A 23996-nucleotide genomic window follows, 5' to 3' on the forward strand; every position below is an offset into this window, starting at 1 on the left:
ACTCCAGGTGTGGAGGCGTTCTGGGTCACCGGGTCACAGTGGTGTGACCTTTGTCAGCATTCAGTGTAAATTTGACTGTGAACTCGACTTTCACAAGGGAACCAGCTGCCCATAGATGGCTCGCTGCCAGTACCACGGGGCTGCCCTGTGTCAGCCCTGTGTGTGTGTGTGTGTGTGTGTGTGTGAGCACATTGGGGGAGGATTATCTCTTCTTGGAGTCCATGTGATGCTCGTGCTGGAGCCAGCAAAGGTCTGCCAGTGGAGCATCTGCCCAAGGGTGTTCCCAAGGACACGCAGGGTCTCCCACCCAGGAGTCTGCAGCTTTTGCAGGAGAGGTGGGGAGCTGGAGCAGGGATCAGTTCCTCCGTGAAGGAGGAGGGGCAGGCACACAGACTTGGGCTTGCTGAGGATTCAAACTGCTCATTTGCACCACAGGGCCACTCAGAATCACGCAGGGAATCACTAAAAATGCAGATACCTGGGCCCTGCTGTCTGGCACCCACCCTCATCATTTCCCAGGAAGGGGCGGGGTGGGGAACGGGGTCCATGCTCTCCCCTTGTATTTTGGGTGAGGCCCTGAGCACCAAGCCTCAGCTTCCCTTTTAATTAATGGGGACACTAAGTTGCTTGTGAACATGCTTTATAAGCTGTATTTTAATTTAATGTACTAAATGTTCTCTATTCTGCCTTTTCCCAGAAAGAGTTTTAAGTGGCTTGCAAAGACAGGATAAATTAGAAGTAAAAGAGAAAGAATTTTTAAGAACAAGGGGGTCAAATGGGAGGCCCCAAATTGACATCTGTGTTATACGTCAGCTGCAAGATGAACTCTAAGCTCCTGGTTCCCTACCAAGCTGCACGAATTGCCTGGGTGCCCTACGGGAACCTCGCAGCCTCACCTGCAGCCCAGGCTTCGGACACGGGAGCCTCTGAGGGTGAGCGAGGCCCAAGCGCCTGGGATTTCAGAGCCCCCAGGGGTTCCCATATGTAGCCAGCTTTGAAAACTGCTGGTTTTGATAATATTCTAAATTCAGAGGAATCTTGGGGCATCGGCTCTTGTCTAACACAGTTGCTTAATAAGTCTTTCTTTGGTTCTGAGCTTTAATCTCTTAAGGTGCCTTTGCTAAACTGGAAATTAAAAAAGGCAAAAATGTGCCTTGGAGGTGACTGAGACTTTGGGATCTCTGGGGCTCCTCTCTCAGCCACGCCTGAATGTCACATGCTCCAGTTAAGTGTGCCGAAGAGATGGCACCAACTGGTGACTGCTGAGGCCAGCTGCTGAGTCCTGCTCTCCACGCTATGGAATGTCCCATCAAATCCCCAGGCAGCCTATGGGAGGCCGGTGTGGAGAGGGCCAGGAATGCCACCTGTCAGGGAGTGGGTGAAGGGCTTGCCCGGCCACCCGCCTTGTCAAATGACAGGAGCTGCTGGGAACCCGAGTCGAACTTCTTATTGGGCAGGCCTCAAAAAGTGGCCTGATCCCTGCCAGCCTTGGGGGACAGAGGACAGTGTGGCCTGGGAATGGAGGGTAAAAAAGCGAGGAAGTCGCTCTGGGAGTTGGCAGGAATCCACACAGGAGACCTTGGGGCAACCTACACCCTTCACAGAGGTGGTCCCAGCGAGGACCAGCCTTGCTCCCTCATCCTCAGACGCACCCAGTGCCCCTTCAAACTCCCCTCTGGTCGGGGCCAGACATCTGGGTGGGACTGAAAGGTGCCTAGTGACAGGCCCAGCTCTCTGGCAAGCCACTTCTCATCTCTGACTTCAGTTTCCTCCTCTGCAAAATCAGAGGCTGGATTAATGAATGGTTCCCCCCGGGCACGACTGGGCTGTATCTGATTGGCTCAGGGATCTTTTCAAAGATAAGAGGTGGGTCTTCTTCCTACCTGGGGATTCTGGGTCAGTGGTTCTGGGATATGTCATTTAAGAAACAACCCAGAGTGACTGTGTTGCACAGGCAAGTAAGGGGAGCCTGTGAGCCCGGAGATTCCTAAGGGCCGCCCACTCTCCTCTCTTTCACTCTTTGAACCTCGCTGGGGTCAGGCTCACGATAAACCATGTTTGTTGACTGATGCCAGATCTTTCTGGAGCTGAAGAAAAAGATGCCATTTGCCCATCCGCACTGCCTGGCTTGCTTTTTGCCCCGGCTCCACTGGAAAAGGATAGCGTGCACTCTCCCCATGTAAGAGAGACTGAACGCAGGCCCTGCGAGCACCTCCGCGGTGGCGGGCGCTCTGCTGGGTGCCTGGCTTCCGCTTCATCTCTCCATCTCTCCATCCTGCGGCCCCTGCAACCATCCCTGTGGCGGGCCCAGGTGGGTCCACCTCCCATTTTACAGAAGGGTCACAGCTCAGAAAGGTTAAGCAACGTGCTCCGTGGCCCCAGCAGAAACTCAGATCCAGGTCTGTCTGCCTGCCTTGCAGCCCTGCTCTGTGGTCCAAGGAGGGAGCGGCTTCCTCTGTGCGTGGGTTGGGCACGGAGCACAGAGGGACCTCTTTGCGAGGCCACTTGTGCAGCTGGCCTCCAGAGCGGGGCTGGGGGCTCCTTGTGTCCCCACTTCATTCTCTGGGATGTCACTGTCACCCCTGGGGCCCTCTGCGGGAGCGAAGACAGCCAAGACCCCCCCAACACGCAGCCCCCTGCGCTGCCCCTCTTCTCCCTGCCCAGGGCAGGGCTGTGCTGCCTGAGGGATGCCACTTGGGGTACACAGGATGGGACTTTAGGAGAAAAGGTTTTTTATTCATTGTAAATTGTTAACTTAAACAATTTCATAGTGTGACAAAGGCTTCCTTTTGAAAACAAATTCATTCTAGGTTTAAAAAAGTCTTTAAAGGAAAATACTAAGCAGGGGGACTATAGCTGTCTCAAAGCAGGAAGGAAGCTGTGAATGGCCAAAGTCTGGGGACCACTGGTCGAGTGGAAAGTCCTGGGCCCTGTGCACCCTTGGGGGCAGCTGGCATCTCCCCTGCCCCGGGGAAGTCTCCCCGGACCCCTGCAGCTAGTGGTGGTGCTGGGGGGTGTTTAGCAGCTGGCTGGGGTGGGGCAGGGCGTGATTTGTAGCCTGTACCAACTTCCGTGGTGGAAATGCTCTCCCCAAGGCCAGCTTCAGGCTCTCAGTGTGAGCAATCAGCTCACATACCCTGCTACGGACAAGCTCCAGCACACCTCTGCTTCCAGCGTGTGCCAGGCCTGCTGGAACGCTCTCCCATTATGTCATGAATCTGTGTGTGTGTGTGCATGTGTGTGCGTGTGTGTGCATGCATGCGCACATACATGGCATCTTCCCTCCCACCACATCGCTCCCTGAGAACGTAAGCCTCTCTCATCTCGCGCAGAGGACTCACACACACTCGGTGCTCAGTGAAGGCTAGCTGTCACCCCTGGCACTATTTGTATTAGTATAGGCATCCCTGTGTGCTTGCTAATGGCCCGAGAGGTTATCTTTGCATCCCCATCAGAAACATCCACTAGTCCAGACTCGTATCTGGTGCCTCGAGTGGAATGCCTGCAGAATTGGGAATGGGTGAATTTCTGCCCTCTGCCAGCTGTGTGACTTTGCGCAAGTCACTTAACCTCTCTGTGTTTTACCTTCCTCATCTGAAAAACAGAGATAACAGTATCTCCCTTAGTAGACGTGTTAAAAGGAGCATTAAAAGTGGAGTTATCAAAAGGATGAGATTAGTTAGTAACGGAAAGCGATGGTAAGTGCCCCGTGTTCGCTTGGTTATTCTTGTCCTTGCTGTCGCTGTGGGCGTTCGCTTTCGCTTGCTCACGGCTGAGTGCTTTCCCTCTTTTCTACCGAAGGCGCCCTCCTCTCTGCCCTGAGCCTTCCTTATCCAGTGGGCGGGACATTTGGAGCCCCCCCAGGGTGGGGTGGGTGGCAGTGGCCGGGCCTGGCTGACCTGTAGTTGCCCTTCTTGGAGGCGATGTGAAGCGGGAGCATGCCGTCCTTGTTGGCCTTGTTGGCGTCGGCGCCCTGTGACAGCAGGAACTCCACCACCGCCTCGTGCCCGTTTTTGCAGGCCTCGTAGAGGGCCGAGGCGCTGTCGCTGGCCTGCGTGTTGATGTCAGCGCCTGGCGAAGAAGAGGCAGTGATCAGGGCGGTCACTGTCCCTGATGAGATGTCCGTGCTGGGCTGCGCTAACCGCTGTTGACACACTGGACCCTTAGAAAGGGGAGGCCCCCCTGGAGGACCCCTAGCCCCCTTCCATAACCCCAAGACCCCCGGCCTGCCAGACTGGGCAGCGGCCTCTGGTAGGGAAAAGCTGCCATGACAATGCTACTGCGCACCTACTGTGTGCCAGGCACCGTGCTTCCTACGTGTTGTTTCTCTGAATCCACAGTGTGACCCCGTGTGAGCAGTACTACTGTCGTCTCTACATTAGAAAGCGCAGACAACCTACGCAACCTGCTCTGACCGCCCAGCTCCTAAGTGAAGAGCCAGAACATGAATCCAAACGGTCTGATGGCAGAGGCTCTTAACCCTCACCCACGTAAAAGGATCCAGGCCCTGACCTGCGGAAGGCCCTCACATCTCTTAGAGAGTACAGAGCCCCCTGACTTCCGTTTCCAAGAATAAGAGAGGAATTGTGTCCTGTCTCCTTCGAAGAAAACACATGGCACTATGTGGACAGAAGTTAGAGTCAAGCCTGGTGACAGTCTCCCTTCAGCCCAATCTCCTACACCTTCTCCATCTCCTGGCACTGAGGGAGAGAACTGACATGCACTCGCTTTCCCTGACTGTCCCCCAGTTCCTCCTTGTTCTGGGAAGAAATGGGGCTGAGACGGCAGTGGAGTGTCAGGAAGGGCTGACATTTGAAAGCACCTGCCAGCCCAGCCCCTGTCTCTCTGGGACCCCTGCTTATCTCAGGTATTCTGGTAATTTTTTCTTTTTGATGACTGATTTCTGGTCCCGTGGAATGAGCACAGGCTTTTGTGACTGAAAAAGACCAGGTGAAGCTTCTGTTTCCTGGCTTAAAATATCCATGGCCTTGGGCAGCCTGTAGCAGCCCCGTTTTCTCATCTGTTGACCGGGAACAATAGTACCTACCATTTGGGGTTACTGCAAGAACTAAGTAAATATCTGCTATAGACTGAGCGTGTCCCACCAAAATGCATCTGCTGAAACCTAACCCTCAGCATGATGGTGCCAGGAGGTGGGGCCTCTGGGAGGTGCTTTGGTCACAGGGCTGGAGTCTCCGTGAGTGGGATTTATGTCCTAATCAAAGGGACAACAGACAGTGTCTCCCTTTTCCAACATGTGAGGACACAGCGAGAAGATGGCTGTCTGTGATCCAGGAAGCAGGCCCTCACCAGACACCAGATCTGCCAGCACCTTGACCTTGGACGTCCATCCCCGGGGACTGAGAAATAAGCTCCTGTCGTCTATGAGCCAGCCAGCCTGTGGTGTTGTCACAGCGGCCCAAACAGACCACAGCAAGGTCCTGCACAGTGAGTGGCCCAGAGGATGTGCTTGGCAAACGGCTGTGCTCGAGGACAGAGGGGCCTGGGCACGGGGACAGGTCCAGTCCTCCGCCCCTGAGGGAGCATCGACTCTAACACCAGCGGCTCTCAAAGTCAGGCTCCCTGGAAGCCTGGACCCCGCAACACAGCTGACTGCTCACACAGGAAAAATATTTGGATTTGAACATGGCCTCTGCCCACAAAGGGAACAGACCTTGACTCAGAGCCGGCAGGAGAGCTGGGCAGATGCGCACCCATTGAGCACCCTGCCCTTTCCCCAGCCTCCTTGCCTGGGCTCTTAGGACCCTGCCTGTGCCCCTTTGCTCTCAGGCTGGTCCGTCCAGATTCATCCCTGGACGTAAGGAAGTGCCTTGGGTCTATTCCCCTAACTGCTCAGGCACATGCTCAGTGGACATTTATCTGAACCAAGTACCACAAGGGCCATTCTCAGGGGCTGGGTGGAGTGGCAGAGCACAAAGAACATGCAATTTGGGGTCAGATAGATGTAGTGATAATTCAGGCTCTGACTATGACCAATCATTTAACCTCTGAGCCTCAGTCCCTCTATCTACAAAAGGTAATGAGGACACCATGTATCTCATATGGCTATGGAGAAAACCACATTGGCCTAATCTGTGCTCATGCTTAGCATAGTGTCTGGCACATAGTAGGTCTTCAGCAAAATATTCCAACTCTGTCCCTGGGTCCGGCTTACCTCTGGCCTCTCTGTTACTAGAGAGAGAGGGTTACCTCACAGAGAGAGAAAAATAATCAAAGGTATTTTTTTTGGGGGGGGGCTAGAATATAATGCTCTTTATCCAAAAGAATGTCTGCCACTGTCTTGGGGTCTTCTGCTACTGGGACACCATAAGGCAATATTGTTTTATTTCCTCTGTTAAGCGAATAAAAATTTTTTATAGGCAGAGAGTACAAAGACCTGAGTTCAAATCCCAGCTCTGTCACTAATTTGCTGTGTGACTTGGAACGAATCACTTTCCCATCCTGGTCCTTGGTTTCATCAACTATAAAGTGAGGAAGTGATCTAGATGTTAGCTGAGGTTCCTGCTGGCCCTGAGGTCGACACAGTGGAAAGAAAAGTGTTTGGGTGTCAGGAGACCAAGAATCTGGCTGGTTCTACTGCTAATTTGCTATGTAACTATAGAGAACTCACTTCCCCTTTTTGGGCCTCAGATTCCTCATTTGTAAAACAAGGATGTTGGGCTAGATTAGAGATTGCAAATATGTAGCAGGTGTCCCACTCCCCCCACCCCGAGTTTGTGTCTAATTTCAGGCATCACTAGCAGATCTCAAGTGTTTCCCACTGAGCCTAGAATAGCCCCAGAATCCTCCTCAACACAGCACTCCTGGAAGCTACACAATCACATCATGTCCACACAATAGCATCTACAGTTGCCTTCCCTTACAACTGACCTCTGAGGTCCTTCCCGGCTGTACCCCTTGGGGACGCCACGACCCAGGGACCTTTGGCACTCACCGTGCTTGGCCAGGAATCTCAGTGCCTCCAGCTGCCCGCTCTGGGCGGCCACGAACAAGGGGGTGATGCCGTAGGTATTCTTGGACTCCACCTTGGCGCCTCCGCCCACCAGGAGCTCCATGACCTCCAGGTCATTGCGAGCCACAGACTCATGCAGAGCCGTCCAGCCTCGGTTGCAACGATGGTTGGTGTCTGCCTTGTACCGCGTCAGGATCCTCACCGCCTCCACGTTCTTGCGCTCACAGGCTGTGCCAAGGAGAAGCAGGACGGTCAGCAGGGCCCCTGGCAGGACCCGGCTAGCCAAGAATTCATTCGCTTGTCCCTTCAGTCATTTACTCATCAGCCATTACTTCATCGGCTCTGCACTAAGTTTCAGCCCCTGCATGGGATATACAACTAAAGGGAATAGTAATACTAATAAGCAATGATATCTATTAACATGTGTATAGTATTGGTTATGTGCTGTGCCCTCTGTTCTAAACACTTTCCATGATTAACTAATTTAACTCTCCCAACTACCTTTAAAATATGTTGTGTTATCATCCCTTTTCCCAGATGAGGAAAATGAAGCACAGAGAGGTTTAGTGGCTTGTCTGAGATCACACAGACAGTAAGTGGCAGAACTGGGATTCAAACCTAGGTTGTCGGGTCAAAAAAAAATCTCTGTCCCCTGGAATGTTCCATGATGCCCTGAACACGTATCTCTTTCCCATGTCACCTGCTTCAGTCCTCTGCCAAGGCCAAAAGAGGAGGAGAAGGAGGGGGACAGTGTCACATTCCTGCGCAAAACCCCTCCTCAAAGGCTGCTCACTTAATCTGGGGTAAAATTTATCTTCTGAAAGCAGTTCATCAAGTTTCTCTCAACCTGCCCAAACCTCCCTGTTAAGCCTCCTCTCTCTCTCAACCCTGAATGTACTCGTGGCTCTGGTCAGGGTTATCACCAGGGAGCCTGGGCACTTGTCCAAACTCACTATCTCTGAAGCTTTGCTGAGTCAGCCAGGGGGCCGGTGAGAAAGAGTGGGAGCTGCCTGTGTGCAACTCAAACGGGACCCCAGGTGAAGTTCCCGTTTCTCCAAGCCTTGGTTTCCTTGCCTGTAAAGCAGAGATAACAGAACCATCTCGAGAAGATGCTGTGGGAGGACTGGGTGAGGTAGTAGATGGAAGGCTCTAGCACAGTGCATAGCACACAGTTAGAGTTCATGCAAGACCAGGGCCCAGGCTTCAGCTGTGAATCACCCAGCAACCCGGGAGCTCTCCCAGGGACAGCTGAGGGGCCAGGTGATGGCTCTGGTGGCTGGCTGGACCTGGATTCTGGGGGAGACACTTCCACTGCAGGTCTGCAGTGGACCTGGTCACCAGCTACCCAGTGTTTGCTGCCTACCGAATGTTCCAGGTGCTGGATACCCAGCCCATGGGGAATCAGGGATTTCTGTAGTCTTTCCCAGCATGAGGCCATCTCACTTTTGCAAGACCCATGGCTGATTGTTGGAACACATGGGCACGAACTAGAGGCTCAGAGTATGCAGCTGCCATGCTGATTCCTGAGTTTAAATCCCAGGTCTGCCCCTGCGTGTGCTCCTGGGTACCTCACCGCAGGGCTCGGTGCCTTAGGTCCTCATCTGTGACATGGGGATACTAGCGGCGCCTACCTCCTATGTACATGGACATGAGGGTAAATAAAAGGACAGGGCCTGCACCTAGTAAGCACTCAACACATGCCAGCTGTGAGGGTTCTTCGGGTTTTGACTCCAGGCACTTGCTAGGGTACCCAATGTCCTTGGATGATGTATTGGTTCAGCCAGGAGTTTCTGGTTTTCTTAAACATTCCAGAGGTACAAATTCTCTCTTATACCTCTTTGTCTTTGCCTATGCTGTTCCCATGCTTGTCCAGGCTCTGCTCAGGGACACCCTCCCGTGGGTGCCCGTCCCCCATGTCAGGGCCCCCGCCTGCGTTCCCAGGTGCCTTGAGCCATGTGCTTTGCTGCCCTTAGCTGGCTGCTGCCTGGGAGTCGGTGCCCCCTGGACTGGGAGAGCATCGGGCATGGACTGTTCTTTTCTGCTCTGAGCCTCAGTGCTCCTCAGCGTGCCTAGCCCATGGAGGACCTGGGAAATGTGGACTGAACACATGCCCGAAGGAAAGAGTCAATTACCTGGGTTGTACCTCTGAGGGGGCGGCCCCTTTGAAGTAGCTCCTGGGAGAGGGTGCTTATGCACCTCAGAAGCAGTGCTCCCAATTGCCCACCTAGTATCTGGGCGCTTCCTCAGGGAAGCTCACCAGGGGCTCACCTTTGTAGAGTGGTGTTTCTCGACACTTGTTGGCGATGTCGGGCTCGGCCCCAGCCTGCAGCAGGAACTGGAGGCAGTCCAGGTGCTCCCGGCACGTAGCCAGGTAAAGAGCAGTCTCCTCCTGCAGGGTGCGCTGGTCGATTGTGGCTGGGTATGCTGGGGAGGACAGACCGCTATGTTTGTGAAGGAGGAAGGTACCACCTCTCCTGCCCCACCACCTACTCCACACCAACACACAGGTGGTCATAGTTTCCTCCCAATGCCAAGGACAGACTTGTGTGGCATCTGCCTAAATTTACCACCCAGGCTGTCTTCATCATCTTGGCCCTGGACTCAGTAGCTTTCTCTGGGCTGTTTCAGCTGCCTGGTCATATTAATCCATCTCTGATGCCACCTCCTCTGGGAAGCCTTCCCTGGTTGGGCCTCTACCTTCTGTGAATTACCTTGTCTTTCCCTTACAGTCCCACCAGCCACTGCTGGAAGCTTAGTCTCATGCAACTGTTTCTGCCCTGGAGTATGGTAGGCAGTCTGTGCTTCCACAGGTGTTACCCACCCACATCTGGCTTATGGGGGGGGGGGGAAGGGGTGCGAGGCTCAGAGAGGAGGCATGATTTGCCCAGGATCCCACAGCTGTGGGGGACAGTCTTGGCAGGCATAGGCACAGCTGCAGTATTTTCCACACCAATTCAGCTCCCAGAACATTCTAGAACTAGCTGGCATTGGCTCTCCCAAAAGTTAGCTTTCCCTCCATCCTTTTATAGGAATTAAGCCCAGAGAAGTTGGATTGGTAGCAGAAGGTTATTGCAGCAGGGGGACAAGTCATTTTCCCTCTCCCAACTTGGTGACCTTAACTCTGCAACAGGAGAGATACCTTGCCTTGCCCCTCTAACCCAGGTTGTGGGGCAAAAAACGTGAAGCTCTAGAAGGAAAGAGCCCTTGCCCTTGTGCCCCACTCCCATCTCTGGCTGCACCCAGAGCAGCCACCTCACCTCGGTGCAGGGCCTTCAGGCAGCTCAGCTGGCCGTAGTAGGCCGCCTCGTGCAGGGGCAGCCAGCCCTCCTTGCTGGGCTCGGAGAGATTCTTTCCTGCCTTGATCATAGCCTTCAAGGCCTCTTCATCATCTTCCTTGATGGCCTTTAGCACTGGGTCCATGGGCCTGTGGAAACAGTGGCGGGCCAGTCCTCAGGACCCGGCAGGGCAGAGGCTGGGCCAGGCAGCCTCTCTCCCAGTGGGAAAGCAGGGTCTGCTGGTGGCCAGGAGTGGAGCAAGCTGTGGGGATCACTCTGTCCTGCCGGCCCCTGCTGGTCTGGGGCAGGTTCTCAGCCCTCCTGCAGCCAGTGTCCTTCGCAATAAGGAGAATAATCCTTCCTAACCCATTGGATGTGCCCTGGGAACTCGGCCCTGACCTTGGCCCTGACCTTGGCTCTTCCAGGCCTCAGCTCCATCATGGCTTCCTCGGCCTGCGCACCCAGGTCAGCCTTTCCCTGACTCCAGTCACACGCCCCCATGTAAGCACTGGCCTTTACAGGGTTGGTCACTGTCTGTCTCCCTCACTGGACTAGGAGCTCCAGGAAGACAAGGACAGTGTCCTTCTTTCTTTTATCACTCATGATTTAATTCCCAGGGCCCAGCTCAGTGGCTGGTCCATGATAGGTGTTCAATAAATATTTTTTTGCATGAAAGAAAGAGAGAAAGAAAGAAAGAAAAAAAGAAAGGAAGGAATATAGGGAGGGAGGGAGGGAGGGAGAAAGGAAGAATTCAGAACCTAGGAATCTCAACAATTATTTCACATCTTTATCCCTTCTATTTGCAAAAAGATAACCTCTCTCTTATCAGAGTTTTGCTTGTTTCTTTGGGAACTTTATTTATCTTGTTCAAAACACTCATTGCAAAATGGCCTTCCTGGAGCATTAGAGGAGCACTCGCCTACAAAGGTAAAGGTGGGGGTCTCGTTCAAGCCTGGCCTGTGTTCAATCCCCCTGTGAGCATCTTGGGGCATTGTCACAGCTTTAATCCCCAAATCGGGCACCAGGTAGGGAAACTGCTACCCTACCTGGGTTGAAATGTGGCAAGCTCCTTCACTTCCACAGATGGAAAATGAGGGTCCCTTTTAGACAAAGCTCACTGGTGGCTGAAAGCGTGGACCCCTCTGCCCCCCATGGTTTTCCGTGGCTGCCACTCATGTTACACCAAGACCACTTCCGCCCAGAGGATTCAGGTCTGCAGTGCCAGCTCCCACAGGGGAGGATCACGGGCCCCGTGGGGGGTGCTAGTGAGCAGGACACACCTTCCCTGAGCATAGCGCTCCTGCGTTGACCAAGCGCCTTTCTGGGGGGCGGGGGGCATTTGTGCTTTGAGCAGCTCTGAGATGAAGGCACAGACCCCTCAGAGGGGGACTCTCTGCAGTGAGCATCTCTCAAGGTCTTTCCAATGGCCCTCCTTGCTCCTGACCTTTATCCTTATCCCAGAACTCTTAGCAGCTGACAGACTTAAATACTTGAAGGATTAATACATCTGAAGCCTTCACAATTTAAACTCTGAATGTCAAAAAGAGGGCTAATCCAAATGATAACTTCTTCGTTTGGCTCACTAAAACCACTTCATTCGTTCATTTATTCATCCATGCATGCATACACTCACTGAGCTCCCTGCCCCCATCCTTGGAGAGCTGGTGAAGACCAGGATGCTATGAGTCCCACATCCACTCTGGAAAGCATTCTGCATACATGGTCCCATTTCCCAGGTGGAGAAGTAAGACAGGGCCCCACCCCCGCTGGGGGCTGGGACAGGCCCAGAGGGTTCCCAGGTCCAGCCCCTCTACCCTCCCACGGCTTCCTCCACCGTGTGCAGACTTCCTCCTGACTCTCAGCCTCTTGGTTTCTAATAGCTTCAGAGCATAGGTGCCGGTTAAGTTACAGACCCAGCAAGGACGATGGGTAACTGACCAGATAACCCCTGAAGTCCCCATCAATGCCATCACCGCCACCTTGATGAGATTCTTATGAGCGACCAGAGCAGACCCTGTTGGCATCAGGAAGAGCCCCAGTGGGAAAGGCGTCCTGTCCGCCTGCAAGGTCTCCAGTGGGACCCCAGCTGAAGCGGAGGGGAGGTAGGCTGGCCGTTCCTGTGGCCTTGGGGGTGTGTGGCCTCATGAGAACAATCCCAGGATGCGCCACCCAGCCCGGGTCCCCTCCCACTGTGGTCCAGGGGCCCTGGGGCTCCCAGGTGCCCCTGATGATGGCTCCTCTAGGAGCTCAACCAAAGGACCCACCCCGAGAGGAGGGGTGGCTACTGGGGTGGCAGGCCATCAGAGACCGAGGAGCCGAACAGGACCCCAGAGGCCACTTTGTGCTCTCCAACCCCCCTCACTGAAGGGAGCCTCGGGCAGTCACACAGGAAATCTCGGCAGCGCGGACACCAGAGCCTGGGTCTCCCTTCTCCACACAGTCAAAACTCCACCTGCAGGACCCAGGAAGTGGGGGGCTTGGGAAGGGCTGGGAAGGAGAAACAAGACATTGGGCAATTGCCTTCCCGCCACCTGCAACCTAACTGGGCAAGGAGATAGGGGTTCCAGTGGTGGGGCCCTTCTTTTGCTTTTAGCTGCTTCTGGGTCAGTATGGGGAACAGAGGCGCGAACAGGGCAGAGCTATTTCCCACGGACACACCTAGCCCAGCGCCCTGGTGCCTGGCAAACAGAACCCCTCCTGTAGCTCCAATTATTTCTGGACTTTAGCACCTGCCACAAACAAAGACAACAAAGCAAAACAAACCCCCGCAGGGATGGCGAAGGGGTGGCAGAAGCCAAGACCAATGGAACCCCAGCTCTGAGCTCCTCCGGGCCTCTGCGGATCTTGGGCCGTCTCGCCAAATCTCCCTCTTGCTGGGCCCCCCGATTCAGAGCCCTACGAGGCCGCTCCAGCACACGGGGCTCATTCTGGGAGCATTGAAGGGGTTATTACAATCACAGCCTGGCTGGCAATTGCTGGAGGACAGAGTCTATGACTACCAAGCCCAGCTCAGCGGGAGCAGCTGGGTCTCAGGGGGCCACACTGGGGAGGGCTGTGCCTGGGAGGTCCCTTCAGAGTGGTCCCCTGACTGGGGACTGTTGGCCTGCTTCCCTGCCCCCACCCCCACCAACCCCAGTTGGGAGAGGGAGCTGGGATGGTCCTGGGGGCAGGTCCCGGGGTCACTTACGGCAGCTGGGTCTTCTTGAGGTTGTATTTCTGCATGACCCCTTGGAATAGGCCCAGGTGGGCCGGGGCCGTCGGGTTCTCGGGAGGCGCTGTCAACCTGGAGGGTGCGGGGCAGGAGTGGAAGAGGGAAAAGTAAGCTGCATAGGAGAAGCGGGTCATAGCCAGAGGCAGGACCGAGGATGGAGGGAGAGCGAGGGGGAGAGACTGACTGACAGACAGACGCAGGGCTCTGAACCAAAGCAGATGGCCCCGTCCTCTCTGTGGTGGACACAGCTGCTGTGTCTCAGATTATTTTTGGCCCTTGGAGGGAGCCCTGGGAGACTTAAATGACCATATAAGACAACAGCGAGGTTAACCTCAACCCCACTCCTACGGCCCCCTCCCCAGCCAACCACACGGGAGGCAGACACGAAGCAAGGTGACAGTCTCCACCCAGGAGGGTGTGAGAAGGGTCAGTGGCAGGTCCCAGGATGAAAGGGGCTTGGCCTCAGGGAGGGACAAGAGCTCCATGGGGGCGGGGCACAGGGGAGCTAAGCTGGAAGGCCAAGCCGGTCTTTGTCCCTGCCCCCACCTCCCTGGCTCCACATGAGAGGGGCCTGTATCCCAGGGTTGGAAACAAACAGTATAAAGGTTATGGCACAATGATGCCCAAGGAAGATCTTTGGGGCTGGGCTTGGAGTCAGACTGATATGGGTTCAAATCCCGGTGCTGGTACTTCCTGGCCATGTGACCGTGGACAGGTTGAGCTTCTCTGGGCTTGAGTGTCTGGAACAGCCCAGGCTCAGAGGGCCGGTGGGGTCTGAGAGGGTGAATGGGGTGAAGTGCTTGGTGGGGGGCCGAGCACAGGAGTCCTCAATCATGTCCACCATCTATTTCATCATGATTTTGCCTTTTTGAGCTTCACAACCCGTTGGGCTGTTTTGAAGATGGAAGGGGCGAAATGAGGTGTGGCAGCCACTCTGCGCATCTTAGTTGGGGTTGTCTTGAGAATGGGACATATGTCCCATACTGGCCCTGCGTCCCACAAGTCAGGCCCTGGTACCATGGGCCCCCTAGGAGAGACCTGGTTTGGTCTCCTGAGCCCCTCTGGGCAAGTGCCCTAAAGGACTGGGGAGGACATTGTTACTGGTGACCAGCACCCTGGGGGGCATGGAGGTGCTAGCCCTGAGAAGGACCCACACTCTTCTAGGATAGACCAAACTCTACAGACTTTGTTGGTACCCTCAGCGAGGCCAGGACACGGTGCAGTGGGAGGGGTGAGAGAAGGAAGGACACCTGACTCCATCATTCCAGCCCCTGTCGGGGGGCTCCAGGCCGGCCCCCTTCTTCATCCTCATCGCTGCTACCACCTCTGCCTTCCTTTGGTCCCGTCTCCCAGGCACCATCTACTTTCTCCTGTGCGCCCACTGGGCCAAGCCCCTCGCGTGTGCTCCCCCATTAGTCCTCGTTCATTAACCCTAGAGGTGGATGCTGACATCACTGCCCTTTATAGATGAGGAAACCGGGGCTCTGAGAGGAGGTGACAGCCCCTGGCTCCCACGCACTGCAGCTGGTGGGCAGAGCAGGGTCCCTGATACCACGCTCCCTCCTTCAGGGTTTGGTTTCCCCCACCTTGTGTCCTCTCTGCAGCTCTATGGCCACCACACTAACAAGCCCTGCGGTTTTGAATAAGCTCTTGCCCCTCTCTGCGCCTCAGTTTCCTCCTTTGCAAAATAAGGCGGTAGGACCAGACCAGGGGCTTCTCGCTGTTATAGCCAGTGAGTCTTCGCTGAAATGACCTGACGTTGAAAGTCACGTGCCGAACAGATCTAGGAGGCCACATCCGCTGGCCCTGAAAACTGCTGGCTTCAGCGTTCTTCTCTGCACTTGCGGCTGGCCTGGCAGGGGGAGAGTGCGGGCAGGCTCTGTCTCCACATGACCCTCGGGCCCCAACCCCCCTCATCATTGGTATATGGGTGGCCTCCCATTTTTTAAACGACCAATTAAATTTTACTACAGGTTACTAAGCTCCAAGGCACATTACCGTGTGCTGCTAGTGGCAGGTGGCAAAGGGCAAACAGAGCAGATGCGCCGTGTCTGGCATTTCGCTCTACTGTTGAAAAGCATCAGTACAAAGCACCACTTGAAGACCCAACACACGCAGGTCAGTAGAAAGAGGCCCGAACTTTTCCCCTCCCGGAGTTAGAGGGATTTCACCAAGAGGCTCAGCGCTGGGAGAGACCCAGACCACAGCCAAGCATGAGGCCCTCTGATGGCTCCGTAAGGACAGCAGCAGCAGGACAGTGAGGCTGCGGGGGTGGCAGTGAGGTGGCCCTGATGATAGCCCCTGGAATCGTGTCTCGTAGCCGTTGTCCCCAGATGGAGGCTGGGGTGTACTGTTCCCACTTCTCAGAGGAGAAAACAGACAACTTGAATTCTATTCGACAAGAGTTTCCCAGCTCTGCGCTGGGGCCTGGGGATGCAGAACCACACGTCACTTCTGTTCATTGAGCTGCAAGCTGTCCGGGGACCAGTAGGGTGGGAGACAGGACACACACAGACACAACCACAGAGCCACAGGGGACAGGCTGAGAAAGGGGCTGGAGGACTTGGTCTGGGAGCCCTGAAACTGGACATTAACCTGGGCTTGAGAGCAGGCAGGGTGAGCGCTCCAAGCCGCTGAGCCAAGAGTCTCAAGCTGGAAGGGGAGCCAGGCCCCCGACTGGGTTCTGTGTTCCTCCCACTCCAGGCTGTGGGCCCCACTTCCTTCCCAGGCCCAGAGCAGGGGAAAACCACCTCGCTGACTCATCAGAGGTGAGAGGATTCTGGCAGGATGTGGGTGCAGGTCATGCCCCTGAAGAGGCCCAGGTAGGCTCCTGTCCTTCGTGTGAATGGGCAGGTCAGGGGTCAGGAGTGCAGCATCGTCACCCGGCTCCCAACTGCCCCTGCCCTGAACCCCAGCTGGTCCTGGCTTCAAAGTTGGGAGAGTAGGGAGTGGCGCTCTGATGACAATGCCCGTTAGCGTCTCTGTGAGCCCTGTCTGTCTGAGCTAATGAGAAGTTTAGACCCAGCCCCAGGGAGGGCGTTAAACTGGGCAGGACCCAGCTGAACGCAGGTGGCATGCTGGCATCTTAATAGGGGAAGAAGCCAACAAACTCGGATCGGCCCACGCCCACCACTGTGCCCAGATCCTGTATCTGTTCTCTCAACTGCTCCTGGTACCAACCCTACGTCAAGCACAGGTGTCAGGAGTACAGTGCCCAGCACACAGTAGGCACTTGATAAGCTTAAATGGATGAAACAAACCAAACCAAAGCCTTTGGAGGAGTGACGTCCTATATGGTAATCTCAGGGCTGTGTGGCTGCACGCCAGACCTCGGGTTCCTGGAGAACCAGCCCCCTGCCCTACTGGGGAGGAAGAGGAAGAGCTCCCATGGCTTAGCCACCTCCACCCCCTTCCCACAGGTCTTTGGAGTCGGCCTATCACCCATGAGAACTGCTGCTCCCTCACTCTCTGGCCAAGCCATCCTTTCTGGGCTGACTAGGGAGGACTCATGGAGGAGAACAGGAATTCCAGCTGCAACTCCTACCTCCCACGCATAGCCAAGATTCATTGTGAAGGAGATGTAATTGGCTCCCTTTTGCAGGCAAGGAAACTGAGGCTCAAAAAAGTTTGCTTCCTCTAGCCTGTTTGGTGAACTCCTATGCAACCTACAAAGCCCACCTCCTTGACTAAGTGAATAGACCTGTTCTGTGTCCCTCTGAGACTGAGACAGGTCCCTTTGCTACACCTTTCCTGTACCTCTGTGCCTTTATCCTCATTAACCTTTAGGTTTGGGGAGGGCACGGACCAGGCTTGTTCACATCCAAGTGCCAGGCAGGCACGTGGCACATTAGAAGCATGCAGTGAGTCGTGGCTGCTGTGGCTCAGTGGATTGAGAGCCAGCCTATGAACCAAAGCATTGCAGGTTCAATTCCCAGTCAGAGCACAAGCCTGGGTTGCAGGCCAGGTCCCCAGTTGGGGACAAACAAGAAGTAACCATACATTGATGTCTCTCCCTCTCTTTCTCCTTCCTTTCTTCTCTCTAAAGATAAATAAATAAAATCTTTAAAAAAGAAAGGAGTATGAAGTGAATTGTTTACAGGGCACACTCATCAGCCCCAGCAAGTTCCTGCTTTGTGCTTTCTTCCTTTGTCTTCTCAGAAACATAACTTTAAATAAAATGCAGAAGTTCAAAGACTGGAAGACCAGCTTCCTGGAGCCACTCTGGCTGGTCCATCCTAGTAAGCTTGGGCTCCCTGTGTCCTTCCTCTCTGGCCAGTAGTGTGTGAACCCTACTTCTCCGTGGGATGGGAAGTTGGGTCAGCCTTTCTGGGAGCCCTCAGCGGGCCAAGGTTCAGAAGAGGATTCTCACTCATGTCTCAAACTTCATTTCTTACCTGGTGGGAGAGCAGCCAAGTGGAAAATGGCTCTGAAAAAGAATATTATGTTTTTTTTCTGGGCTGTGATCTGGCTTTCATTTCTAGGACCCCAAAGACTTGGTTGGCCTTTATGTCCACGGCTGTCATTTTGCTCACAAGATGATAACGATAACTTACATTCCTAAAAAATTTTGTTGGTTTCAAATGGTAGTTGTTGGCCTGAAAACATTCACTGGGTGTCCACAATGATCCAGGCTCTTTGCTGAAGATACACAAGTGAGGAGTAGCTGCTTCCTGTACCCCAAGGAGGTCCCCCAAGGGGACACTCTCAGGAGGCCACCTAATGCCTTGCTAGGGTGACACAAAAATCTGTCCATGAAACAGAGGCAGACATGAGGTGGACACTCGGGGAGGACATGGGGAGAGGTCAGTTCAGGCAGCAGGATTTGGGGCTTCCACACCTTCCTCACCTTATTTGCTTTCCACAGGAACCCAGCAAGTTTTTGTTACTGCCATTTTAAAGACAAGGTTATTGGGGCTCAGAAAGTTGAATAACTTGCTTAAGGCCACAAGTGGTAAGGGAAGGATTTGAACCTCCAAAACCACTTCTCTCCACCCTGCTTCCTCTTCATCCATCCCATTTTTCGCCCATTCATTCATCACCAGTTCAGTGCTCGCCTGGGTCGGGTACTGTGCTGGGCATGAGGCTTCCCAGGAAGGAAGATAGGGAAGTCCCTGCCCTCCAGGAGCTCACAGGTTAATGGTGGAAACGCAGAAATTGTAAGTGTAGTCAGGAGAGAAACAGCCACTCTAGCGAATGAGTAAAAGGGGTGACCTGCTCGACCTGGGTGGGCAGGCAGAGGATTTGCTGAGGAGGTGACATCTGATCTGAGCCCTGGAGGATGAGGAGGAGCTGGCCGTGTGGGGCCCTGGGGACATGTGTGATGTCTTGTCCCCAAATCTACTCTGGGTTTCTCTGGGTACACACCATGCCATTCGGCGATAAAAGTGAACAAGGACTCTGCCAGGTCCTGAGAGTGGTTGCGTGTCTTGCGTGTGAGCACAGCCCGTGTGTCCCTTGTCTTTGGGCCCTCGAATCTCTGTGGGTAGGAGGGGGATGTCATGAGACCCAAACCCCCCTCCAAGGTAGAGGAGGAGAAGGAGACAGAGAGTGGCCGTGGCAGAGTCGGCAGCACTGGTTCAGGGTCCGAACTTCAGAGTGGGACAGACTTGGCTCCAGTCCTGACTCTGTTGTGCTGTCACGTGTAAGATGGGCACAGAAAACGCGCAGCTTGCGGGGCTTTGTAAAGACTCAGGGGACGGCTGTGTGCTGGGCACAGGGGAGGCTCTCAGTGAGTACTGGGGGGGTGGGGGGTGGAGCGCAGAATGACATGACAGTCCCATTAGTGGGGCCTGCTTCCCCAGCAGAGCCCAAGCCCAGCTTCCACTCAGAGCCAAAGCGGCTGAACTGAACCTACAAGGTTTCAGGTCGCATCAAGAGGGAAACAAGTAATTGAAAAACCAAAATAAAAAAAAATAAAAAATAAAAAAAAAAGAGGGAAACAAGCCAGTCGAAGAAAGACAAGCACCGTAGGATCTCATTCACAGGTGGAATGTAATGAACAAACTGAACGAACAAACCAGAGACAGACTCACAGACACAGAGAACAGACTGACAGCTGTCAGAGGGGAGGGGGTTGGGGGCTGTGTGAAAAAGGTGAAGGAATTAAGCAGAGAAAAAAAACCTCATAGACACAGATAACAGTAGAGTGACTACCAGAGGGAAAGGGGGTGGGGGAGATAAAGGGAGGGATGGAAGGAGACTTGGCTTGGAGCGGTGAACACACAATACACAGATGATGCATTACAGAATTGTACACCTGAAAACTACATAATTTTATTAACCAATGCCACCCCAATAACTTCAATAAGTTGAAAAAAAAAGTGACAGGAGGCAGGGCTGAGTTCTTCTCCCCTACATTGCTTGTGCCTGGATCTTAGGTGAGGACCACATGGCTTTGGCTAAGTCATTTTACTTCTCTCTAAGAGCTTTTCTTCTCAGGAGGCTGGATAAGTGTTTGTCTCGACTTCCTTGTTCACTAGAGGAAGGAAGAGGTCAGGGCTGGCCTCTAGGGGCCCGCTCAGTCCTAATGTTTTAAGCATGCACAGGAGTCCCAGGTGGGGCTCCCACGCTGGGAGGAGGCTGCAGAGGCTTGGGACTTGCCGGCCCGTGCTGAAGCCTCGAGGCACAGGGCTGCCCTTCTCTCAGATCGCCTCCTGAGAAAGAGGAAACTGTGGTCTGACTCAGGCTGCACTGGCCCGAACAGGAACCGGGGCCTCCGCGGGCACAGGTCACCATGGGTCCTTGGCTCTGGGCTTCTGTTTTTCAGGTTGGGCCCTAACCTGGGATATCTTCTGGGGCAGCTCAGTAACCGGGAGCCTTCCAGCTGCCTGCTTTCCCCCTTAGATGGGCTCCTTGGTGACAGACATCCCAGACCTTTGCCCAGCCCACCTGGCAGAGGCGGTCCAGCCTCGGCAGGGGCCCAAGTCACTTGGGGAGCACCCTGGTAGGTTTCGTCAGGGGACAGGCTGAGACGCACCATCACCCACCTTCAGCCCTGTCATCTGGGGCTGGGCATTGGAAAGGGTCTGTTTATTGTTGCTGCTATTGTAACTGTTATTAACAGGAAAGGAAATTGTGGTTCAGAGAGGTGAAGTGACTTGTCCGAGGTCACACAGGGAGTCAGCTGGCAGCTGGAAATGGAGACTTGAGGTCCGTGCCCCAAGACAACGCCAACATAATTGTTACAGTCATGCCCATCCCCCTGCCATCCACTTTCCAATACACGCTCGACTGGTGAGCAAAGCACTTTTAAAATTTATGTATTTCTTGTCTAAAAGCATTTAAGATCCAATGCTTAATTATGTTTCTGGCTCCTGTCTCCTACAAAGAAGGTGGCCTCTGGGTCGGCTCTGTCCCATATGGCAGCCAGTGGCCACATAAGGCCCATGAGCCCCTAAGAAGTGGGTGTCTGGGTTAGGTGTGCTGGAGTGCAGATACACACTGCGTTCCAAAGGCTTGCTATGAAACAAAAAGGAACATAAGCGTCTCCTTCATGATTTTTATATTGATGACATGGAAATGATCGTATTTTAGGCATAAGTTTCTCTTTCAATGTGGCTATTAGAACATTTTGAATAGTATATGTGGAACTGAATTGTGACTTATGTCCTATTCCCCCTTTTTTTGAAGATTTTAGTTATTTATTTTTAGAGAGGGGGGATGGGAGAGAGAAAGAGAGGCAGAGAAACATTAATGTGTGGTTGCCTCTTGTGCGCCCCCAACTGGGGACCTGGCCCGCAACCCAGGCTTGTGCTCTGACTGAGAATTGAACCTGTGACCCTTCGGTTCACAGGCTGGCACTCAGTCTACTGAGCCACACCAGCCAGGGTTCTGTGTCCTATTTCTATTGGTGTGACGTGGTCCTGCCGCTGCGGGGATGGGGTCATGCTGAGACAGGGGATCCAGAACAAGGAGGCAGGACGGCCTTGCTGAGTAGATGTCATTTGCTTCTCAGACACGTTTTCCCAGGGAGACGGCATAGATGGGGCTGGGCGCTCTGGCCAGACGCAGATGTCAGTTCTGTGGCATTCAAACATATAGCCAGTGGTGCAAGGCCAGGCCATGGGTTCTGCAACCAGGCAGTGCCAATCTCTACAACACCATCTGTTCCCTGTGTGATCTCGGACGAGTCGCTCAGTGCTGAGCTTCAGTCTCTTCATCTATAAAATGGGAATCCAGTCCAGAGTCCCCTAGAAGCTCCTTAAGAGGATCAAATGAGATAAAGTGCATAGACGGTCCTTGGCACCATCGGAGCTCAGTGAGTTTAGATAATAAACGTAAGTCATTGAGGTGTCACAATACATCCTAGAGACCAGGATAACTTGGGTTTGGATTAACAGTGTTCGGGATCTGCCCCTCAGCAGTGCCCCAGCTGGCCCCTCCTTGCTTACCTGGTCCTTGGGTGGAAATGGGCAGGTTGGCGGTTGGCACGGGTGGACGCAGCGGCCTCGGCCGCGGTCGGGCCCCGTGACTTGTCGGCCAGGCTCTGCTCGATGGCCATCTGGATCAGCTCATCCTCGCTCAGGCTGCTGTACAGGCTGTACTCCTCGTTCCCAATGGCGCGCTGTCTGCCCGGAGCGCGGACCTCCGTGGCCATCCTCCTGCACCTCTAGCCCTGGCCTCCAGGGGGGGCCCTCAGTGGGGAGGAGGAGGCAGCAAAGCAGAAAGCCCTGTGAGGAGATGTGCTGGTCACGAACGGTTTTGCAAAATCGCTGTGTTTACCCACTGGGAAGGCTCTGCTATCCTCAGGCAACCGCACAATCATGTTCACCCGTTCTTTTTGTTACATGACCCACCTAACCACTCATTTGTCTACACGTGCACCCACTCATCCATTCGCCGGTCCACCCACCTGTCAACCACCCACCCAGCCACGCGCCCATCTATCCCTTCATTCATCCTCCCCCTGCATCGGTCTGTCTGCTTGCCCAGTCATTCCTCCATCCACCCTCCCATCTGTCCACTCATCCATCCATCTATCCAACCACCTAATCATCCATCTACCCAATCATTCCTGCTCTTATCCCTCTACTCATCCATCTGTCTACTCATCCAGCATCCACCCACCCCTCTGTTACCCACCCTCTGATCATCCCATCGGTCCACCTACCCATCCATTTTCCATCCATCTCCCATCCTTCCAACTACACATCTATCTGTCTAACCAACCATCCGCTCCTCTGCCTTTCATTCTTCCATTTCGGAGAGCCTATGCATACATGTAAGCACGCTGCGTTAACTGAGTGATTATTTACTGAGCACCTGCTCTATGTCAGGCTCTCTCCTAAGCACCGGTGCTACAACAGTGACCCCGACAGACAAAACCCCCTGCCCTCATGGAGCTTACACACTGGCGCTCACATTCCTTCACATTTCTTCCTTCCCATTAGCCAACACACCCTACCCCGGCATTTCTCCGTTCCTCTGTACTGCGCTGGGGCTGAGACTATGAGAGCTCAATCAGACACAGGCCTGTTACTTAAAACCTCACGATCTAGTTCAAATCAATTGTTAAAGTCATTTGCCATGTTAATTCCAGGGACTCTTTTCTAAGAAAAGAGAAAGAAAAGAAAAGAAAAACCGCCTCAAGGAGAAGTGGACTTCAGCTGAGCCAACTGCTTTGAGGAAATAAAGTAAAATCAGCTAAGCGTGATTTTCGTTTTGACAGGCTGACATGCAGCATGACTGTACGTTAGTGGTTCCTAGCCCTGGCTGAACATTGGAATCACATGAGCTCTTCGTAAAATACTTGGAATACCAGTGCCATAATTTGGTTGGCATAGCAAATATTCACCCCTCTCCCTGGAGGCAGTCTCCCCCCTTCCCTGTTGAAAATGGGCTTGGCCATGGACTTGCTCTGGTCAGTGAATGTTGGTGGACATGAGAAAGCAACCACGGGACATGTGCTTGTGCAGTGGGGCTTGGTCTTCTGCCATCTCCTGGAGAAGAGCACCCCCTGGCGGCACTGCTCTGAGCTGGGTCCCAGAGTGAACCCCCTCTGGGCAGCCTGAGCCCAGCCTGCACAGAGGAGCCCCATGGAGTAGGGCCGGGGCCTGAAGCTGAGTAGCCCAGCAGGGTGGCTTAGATCCGCCTGTCTGCAGGGGCCTCCCAGCGGCAAAGCATGAGACTAAGTGCTTATTTGGGGTGTTTTGTGTGCAGCGTTCTCAGGGCTCTGGTTAACTGATACCCAGAAGACTAGGCCCCGCACTTCACAAAGAGGACAGCCAAATGGCCAATAACCAGACATAAGGGTGCTTAACTTATTAAGACCTTGGGGGAAATTCAAAATAAGACCCCAGTGCAATATACCAGTGTACACCCACCTGAATGACCCAGGTGGAAAAGGCAGGACGTAGCGAGTGTTGGGGAGGATGTGGAGCAAACAGAATGCTCCCACCGTTGGCAGGAGGGTCAAATGGTGAAACCCCCTGGGGGGGGGCAACAGCATTTCTTAATGCTGAACATACACATATCCAGCGACCCCCAAAATCCACTCCGAGTTCTATGCCCAAGAGAATTATGTACATATGTCCACCAA

At 53.9% G+C, this 23996-nt stretch overlaps 1 protein-coding gene across 1 annotated transcript in view; it reads right to left on the reverse strand.

Annotated features, from left to right (window-relative positions):
- Positions 1–23996, reverse strand: part of ASB2 (ankyrin repeat and SOCS box containing 2) — a 39203-nt gene that overhangs the window by 7719 nt on the left and 7488 nt on the right. The window contains exons 2-7 of the mRNA XM_090271342.1: positions 21850–22128; positions 13436–13531; positions 10231–10397; positions 9242–9397; positions 6956–7201; positions 3900–4071 (exon numbers count right to left, since the gene is read on the reverse strand). Of these exons, the coding sequence (XP_090127468.1) occupies positions 3900–4071; positions 6956–7201; positions 9242–9397; positions 10231–10397; positions 13436–13531; positions 21850–22055 (1043 nt within the window). The 5' untranslated portion in view covers positions 22056–22128. The remainder of the gene's footprint in view (positions 1–3899; positions 4072–6955; positions 7202–9241; positions 9398–10230; positions 10398–13435; positions 13532–21849; positions 22129–23996) is intronic.

This window comes from Furipterus horrens, unplaced genomic scaffold (genome assembly GCF_987537825.1).
Source record: "Furipterus horrens unplaced genomic scaffold, mFurHor1.1.pri manual_scaffold_3, whole genome shotgun sequence".
NCBI lineage: Eukaryota > Metazoa > Chordata > Mammalia > Chiroptera > Furipteridae > Furipterus > Furipterus horrens.